Here is a 7,889-nt window from a genome sequence, read left to right on the forward strand (position 1 = left end):
TTTACATATACATATATATGTGTGTGTGTGTGTGTTTTGTCTGTTGCAGTGACAGGCCGAAAATAAGGCAGGAAGGGTGTGTGCATTGAGTGGTTTCCTCTTGAGAGCTTGGCTGATCAGCACGAGCAGAGGGTGTGAAGGGTGTGTTCTCATTGGGTTTTTGTGGTAGCAGTTGTGCTACCAGTATCAGTTGTCTGAATAATAATGCTATTCTGCTGTGAAGCTGTGAAGCAGAAAAAGAAAAAAAAAAGAAGAGAAAGAAAACACTTGCGCAGTGGTGGTTAAGAGCTGTTGAGCCTGCACTCGCCTTCCTGTGGCCCCAAGCTTGAGAACCTGCCTGATTGCAGCTTGTCCATGTGACTCGGTTTCCGTTGCCTGCCTACTTCCGTGAATAGTAAAGAAGGGGCATCTGTGCTTCAGTCAGTGCAGGGGAGAGCAGCTGAACTTGACACACATGTGAACGCACTCTGCAACAGCGAATCAACCAGCGATATGGTCAGGGGAGCAACCGTCAGTGGCTTGGCAAATCCACACCTAACCACCAGTGTAAGTAAATGAACTCTGTACTGCACGGTGTTCTGCTGCATGAAGCAAAGCGCATCGCCTAAATGAGGAATTCCTAATTTAAGGTCATTTTGCAGTCGGTGCATTTGAGCAAGATACTTTAACGATCATCTGTTTCTGAATACGCTCCATTTTCTGAGTGTTATGTGTGCATACACCAGCGCACCGCTTTGACAAACGAATGTGAGCGCAGCATAACAGCTTTCAGACCATGTTTGAGTCATTTAGATGTTGCCTGATGAATGTAAACATATAGTGCGCATAAATGCAAGCGCAAAGTAAGTGTGCGTGTCTTTTTAACACAGTGCACGGTCTTATTAATAAAAAAAAAATAGGCTGCATCAGATAGAGAAAGCAAGATTCTGCAAATATATGTTCTTCCATGAGCTTAACTTCTTCCCCAGGAACATAGTTTAGAAATCATAATGAAAGCGGTGGCACAGTTACTCAATGTGAGCTACGCAGATGCAAAATAAAAATGGTAATAAATCGGTTAGACGAATAAAGAAACATAAAAAATGTTCAAGAAAACCTTTGTGTTCTTTAGAAGCCATGCTTGCGTTATAATGGATAGGCCAACAACACATGCAAGCCAAAAAGAAACGCACGGCCTCATCATGCAGTGAGTCATGCAGTGGTCTGATTTGAAATCTGGGAAATTTTTGCAAAATGTACACAGCAGATGTTTTCAGGATAAAATACGCCATCACTTCCAACATCTGGAGACAGACTGTAAGTCAAAAATTAAAAATCTGAGTTATTCACATATAATAAAAATGAAACCGAGTACATGACGTTGACGTAAACTCTGTAAGGATTATATTACTGTACTTACTATTTACAGAAATTTTCATTTAGATATGAGTAGATTGTAAAAAATGATGAGCTCCACTCTCACCTGAGACAGTCAAATATAGTCTTATAGACTTTTACACTATCAAAGCTTTTCAAATAATTGTGAAAATGAATCTCGGCTATTAAAGTTGAATTTGTAAACTCCCCGTCTGCTCTCTGACCTTCTGTCTGCTTCAGCATTTTAATGTCAAGCTGCTTTCGTCCATTTTCAGACACAAATATTCATTTTAAGACAAAGTTTATAAAGACACATTTTTTTCATACAAGGTTTTTCACCATATACAAATAGTAATAACTATAGTTTAAAACAGAGGAAGATCACAGCTCATTGTCAGGCCTATATCGAACAACCAGCTCCTGCTCACTTCAGCAAAGGGGAAAAAATCTAAAAGTATGTGACACAAACAGGCTCACGCGTTTCTTCTTCTTCTGTGTTCTCAACAGTAAGGATGAGAAAATGCCAGTCCACAGGCTCACACCCATCCTTCTCTGCTTGTTGCACATGTGGAGAACGCTGACGCCAGTCTCGAGTCATCCGCAGCACCGTCGATGTCAGTTGGTAAGACGCTCTTCTTTCATTTAGCTTTTCCCGAGCAAGTTTCAGGAATATTGAGGAAATTTCACAATGTATCACATGGAAAAGGCCAAACGATTTCATGTTTGGCTTAGTTAAAACTAAGAAGTGACTTTGGTAAGACACTACAAAGCTAAAATTTAAAAAAAAAAAAAAAAAAGTTATTCCTAAGGCACTCAAACATAAATGTGTAAACAAGAAAAGCATCAAGTAATGATACTGAAATATGGAAAGTTCTGTATTATTACCAAAGATCCAGTCCCTAATAGGACCCACCTTCTAAAAGCACGCTGTATATGTGGTTTATAACTTTAGTTAGATCAAAATCCATCCAGATTGGCACATTCCTACACTGTATTAATGATTTAATGACTTTTCAATAAGCCACAAAAAGTCTAAACTTGTGAATATTAATATCTGATGCAGGGTTTTGGAAGCGGATGTCGATTATGAGAAAGAAATTAAATCTCTCTTGTTGAGTGTTTATCAGTCATATAAATTAATATAAATATGAATGATTCTAGAAATGAAACATCTAAAGCAATAAAACCAATAAAACTCCTAGAGGGGAAAAATGATAAGTTATTTAAACTGAAAACTTCAATTTTTTTTTTTAAAGCCGTATCGCCAGAAAGTATTTTTAGAGTGGTCCAGTGACTCAGAATGCTAATGGAAAAGTGATCTGTCAAGGAAATAATGAAGTTTTGGTAAGCTGTGGTATGACCTACCAGAATAAGAAACTACAGCCCACCATGTTTTTCTGTGAGCCTGTACAGTGGGTAACAGTACTTTCAGTTAAATCCCAAAACACAGGAAGGCTAAAATGCTTCCACTAACAGTAAGACGCTAATGTACTGCAGGCAATGCTCATTAGCTTAGTTTAGCATGCTAGCATAGTTTACAAATAACCACACGAGAAGTAATTTAAGAGGGTAATCTTCCCACAATAAAATTTTTTAAGTGCACATGGATATTATTCATGACGATCTTAAAATGTATCTGCTGTGCAAGAAAGAAATCCAGCTTCCGCCAGAATTTTAAAAAGCCGAAACACTGCAAAGTGGCAACCAGTATGCAAGTGTTAAATCATGTGCTTTTTTACCTCCTCTGCAGATACAACAAACGGCTTGCTGCAATAATGGTCAGCTCACATCTGTGCCTGAAGGACTTCCAGAAAACATCGAAGAGCTTCAGCTCAACTACAACCTCTTTGAAACACTACAGAATGCCTCTCTTCTCAGTTACCCTTCACTAACCGCCCTGAGCTTAGCTTGCAACAATTTGAGTAAAATAGAATTGAACACTTTTCAAGACTCAAAACTTTTAAAAAGCCTCAATCTAGCAAACAACAGTCTTTATAACAGCTACGAAGAAACCAGCCTTGCATTAAGAAAGCTATCAGGTCTTATAGCGCTAGATCTTTCTGAGAATAAGCTTACAGATGAAATGGCTGCCTTGCTTCTTCAAAATCTCACGTCACTAGAGTACCTCAATCTTTCTGGGAATCTTTTGTTGAGAGTGGATGAGGCCTCATTCAGGGATCTGCACCAGCTTAAAGAACTTGACCTACAAAGGAATTTGATTTTTGAGATTGATAATGCTTTTGACAGCAGTCCAAAGCTACAGCGACTCAACTTGGCCTTTAACTATCTGCCCTGTCTCACTGACTTCCACATGATTCAGCTGGAAGTCCTCAATGTCAGCCACAACTTCATTGAGTGGTTCATCTCAAGGCAAGACCTCAACGACACTTTCCAGCTAGAGACTCTCGATTTATCAGACAACAAACTCCTTTTCTTTCCTTTCCTGCCCAGCCAGAGTAATTTAAGGTACCTTTACTTGTCTCACAACGCCATTAAATTCTACGAACACTTAGCAGACAACGATATGTTCCCAAACTCAACAAAAACTGTGGAATTCTACAACTTTAACAAGGAGATCAATAATGTGACCGCTCAGTTGTGGGACGAAAACCTTCACGGTGATATATCCTCTCTAGAGACTTTAGATCTGATAGGGAACTCTGTGGAGTATTTCCCTAAAGGATTCATCCAGAAAATGCCCACCCTGTCTAGACTTCAAATGCACACAAACTGCCTGAGAACCTTAAATCTAACATCTGAGCAGTTCTCTCGTAGCTTGTATGAGCTGGATGTTAGCAACAATGAACTAAGCCAGATCTCAGCGGATAAAGCTACTCTGACCACTCTTGGCAATTTGACATACTTTAACCTGAGCCTGAATGGTCTTAAGTGGGTACCCATGGGATTATTTTCCTCACTGCAAAGCATCCGGTCGGTGGATCTCAGCTACAACAACATTGACATTTGCCTTTCTGAGGAAGCTGAGATCAGTATGCACACTAATTCAACTTGCATGAATTGGAAGAATGTTATGTCCCTGAGACAGCTTTACCTTAAGGGATGCAACCTTAAAATAATTCCAAACACTGCATTTGCGGGGTTGTCGCTAACGCACTTGGAGCTATCCGATAACCCCGGAGTAACCATCCATCAATCAATACAAAGTCTTAGCACAACATTACAGCATCTAGGTTTAGGGAACACTCACATACAAGACATTGACTTCTCCCATTTCCAGAGTCTGAAGTCTTTAAACATTTCAAAGAACTTTCTGCTACATCTTCCCCATTCACTTCAAAACCTCAACCTGAAAGTGCTTGATCTGAGGGACAACAGACTTTCTACCATCCCCTCTGGTCAGGCTAATGCATTAGCCCCAAAGCTGCAGACTATTTTCCTCACAGGAAATCAATTCAACTGTTGCCAGACCGAATGGTTCAGGACATTTGAAGCAACAAACACCATCCACATGGTCGAACAGTCAGCCATCACATGCAAGGATCTCTTCCTAAGGACACACAGAGTGGAGAATCCACAGTCGTTTTTGTGCTTTGATGACGGGGAGTCGATCTTTTGGTACATTCTGCTGTTTGTCCCCGTCTTTCTTTTTTTCACAGGAGTCTCTATCATTGTTCTCCTCACCTTTAAGCCCACACTGCTACAAAAGTCCATCAAAAAGAAGTGTTTGAAGCCAACGTCTTACTGATGTCACCATAACTGTATTTTGTCCAGTACATTATTTAGAAATGTAGCCGAATACATATCTGAAATAAATACATTTACCGAAAAGGTGTGTGAGTATATGAAGTATCTAAATAAGAAAAAGGTCAGTTGTTGTTGTTTTTAGATTGCTCGGTTCAGTGAAGTGTGGTTTAAAACAAGGCCCTCATCCTGATAACCCAATGTAAAAAATGTGGCTGCGCTCTGGGACTTGACTTGGTGAGTGTGTGAGTGTGTGTGGGCGTATATGTGTATGTGTGTTTGTATGTGAAGATATGCAGAAGTACTGTGATGCAAGCTGTTGCTATAAGCAGCAGAGGAAACATGAAATTTCCTGTTTTGCTAAGATGTGCAGCAACTGCCCAGTTTTGTATCTCAAAGAGGAGGGGTTTGAGGTTTCCTTCCTATCAGTGAGACCAAGAAGCATCATCAGTGTGAAATTCCAGTAAGTCAGGAAATGATTTGGACCCCCCCAAAAATGATTGATTCACACGACTGATTCAGTTTACTGTGCTGGGAGCACGTACACACACGAACAAACACACACATGTACAAATGGGTGCACACAAACACACAAACATGCATACGCCTTCACAGACACACGCACATTCACACATATTTATATATATACGTGCAATGCATTTAACGCATTTTCTTCGAGTTTTATGTAAGTACTCAGGGGCGTAGGAGTGGGAAGGCTGGTAGATTACTGTGTAGCTGTACAGCGTGCTGGAGGCCTAACCAGAAAGTAACCAAAATACCGCTGTGGTGATGCTCAGGGTCATGGTGGTTGGAACGTAAGAAGAGAAACCAGAGTAAAGCCTTGTCAAAGCCTCGAAATGTTATTAATATTGACATATCTTCTACGATATGAAGTTGCCAGTAAATCAGTTGCAGAGAAACTGAATGAAGTTTTTATTTCCTTTGTTGTTCATTTGAATTGATGAAAACTGGTTTAAAATATGCAAAGCTTTAAGAACTGAAGTCGTTGATGAGAGATTCATTACTCAAAGGCTTTTCATTTGAATGTCATTAGGTCACAGATAATGGTTGGGAACAACGACTTGTCTTGGATTTCCAAACTAATTTCCACAGGTATCTGGAACTCAAAACTGACAGATACTTTAGGGATGCCAATTAAACCTATATATTTCCCGTATAGCGGTGATGTATCACCTCTATGGAAGCAGGAAGTAGACCTTCCTGCTTCCATGATGAAGTGGTTAAACTGGGCTGACAAAATGGCTTAAGGGCTGGATTACACTGAAAAATACATTTGAGGAAGGCACTTTGGCACTGGTTGCAGATTGCTGACCAAGAGGAACTTTATTTGATTACTCAGCTATAACAGTTTAAAAGTTAAAGGACAGGAAAAAAAAGGGGGTTAAAGGGGGCATTCACAAACGCAGCTAGACTCAGTTTTCTAAGACATGTTCAGACCACATATACAGTATATGAAATCAGGTTAGCCACAGGCATGTACCATACTACAAAGCTGCCAAACACGCATTCATGCAGCTGCATTTTCTTTGCAAAACAGCTCAGCTGTGGTTACGGGGTCCATAGTCGAGGTAAGTTGCCAAATGTACGTCACACGGGCAAGCAAGTGTGAATTAGTGAAAGTGCCGTGTGTTTATTTCTTCTCTCATAGTCATAGTTTCTTGCAGATTAATCAATGGAAATGTGAAAAGAGAAGTGACATGTGACTGGATTGGTCTAATGCAGGTGTGCACACTGTCACATATAGGTATAGAATTTTGAGTTAAAGGCTTCACATCTTTAGCCTGTTTAGCATGCTAAACAAATAGCAAGCTGACTTTAGCATGTTTGGCGCGCTTTTAGCAAGTGTGCTAAACATATAGTATGCATATAGATTTGGGGGTTTTGTTTTTTAGATTTAGCAGGCCAACAGAAGCAGAGAAACTATTATAAGAGAGGGAATATCAAATAATCCTTTGATATTCTTCATTGTTGTTGAGTTGTTGCAGAAATAACACTGCAAAAAAAGTTACAAAAAAACAAAACCAAGCAGTTCTTTCCAGTTGTTAACTGCCACACAAATCATGAAACAATTCAAATGTCACAGATAAGTTGAGCAAGTAAACAGTACAAACAGAATTTAAGCCAAAGTCATATAGATCAGTCTTCCCAGATGAATAATTCAATGTGCCCCATCAAAATTTCCTTCCCTATAACTGCTGCTTTAATTGCCTTTTACCACTTTTTGTACTCTTAATCTGAACTTGATACAGCTTGATACAATAGTTGATACAAAACTCTAATACTTAATACTTTTAACACTTATCTGTGTTGGGCAAAGGTAATGTAAAATGTCCCATAATTGCATCATCAATAGGAATCGATAGGCACCAAGGTGGGATTTGTCTGTCTCTCTCTCCAAAGGCTGAACCAGCAATCAACATTCAAATAGAAAATTATCTGCCTCTTTATTAGGTACGCCTTGGCAGTACGGGGTTGCACCTCCTTTTGCCTCAAGGCTTTATTGCACAGATTCAACAAAGTGCAGGAAAAAGTGATACCAAGCAAGATGATGATCTATGCTTACATGTTGTTTACAGCAATTCCAAACCTACTATCTGTACGTCTCAACAGACCAGGCAACATTTTTCCAGTCTTTTGTTTTCTAATTTTGCGAGAATTGTAGCCTCTGTTTTCTGTTCTCAGCAGAGCAGCACCAGCTGGGGTCATCTGCTTGTGTAACCCATCTGCTTCGAGGTTCACCGTGTTGTGCTTTCAGATAAGTTCTTCTTCATACAAGTAAGGAGTGATTAGTTGAGTTACTGTTGCAGTTT

General features: G+C 39.7%; 1 protein-coding gene across 1 annotated transcript; it reads left to right on the forward strand.

Annotated features, from left to right (window-relative positions):
* The first annotated feature begins 243 nt into the window (after positions 1–243).
* On the forward strand, positions 244–5,145 carry nrros (negative regulator of reactive oxygen species). Its single transcript, XM_026180845.1, has 3 exons — positions 244–546; positions 1,864–1,978; positions 3,107–5,145. The coding sequence occupies exons 2-3, from the start codon at positions 1,877–1,879 to the stop codon at positions 5,060–5,062; spliced, it is 2,058 nt and encodes a 685-aa protein (XP_026036630.1). The 5' UTR covers positions 244–546; positions 1,864–1,876; the 3' UTR covers positions 5,063–5,145.
* Positions 5,146–7,889: the final 2,744 nt, after the last annotated feature.

Source organism: Astatotilapia calliptera, chromosome 9 (genome assembly GCF_900246225.1).
Source record: "Astatotilapia calliptera chromosome 9, fAstCal1.2, whole genome shotgun sequence".
NCBI classification, from domain to species: Eukaryota; Metazoa; Chordata; class Actinopteri; order Cichliformes; family Cichlidae; genus Astatotilapia; species Astatotilapia calliptera.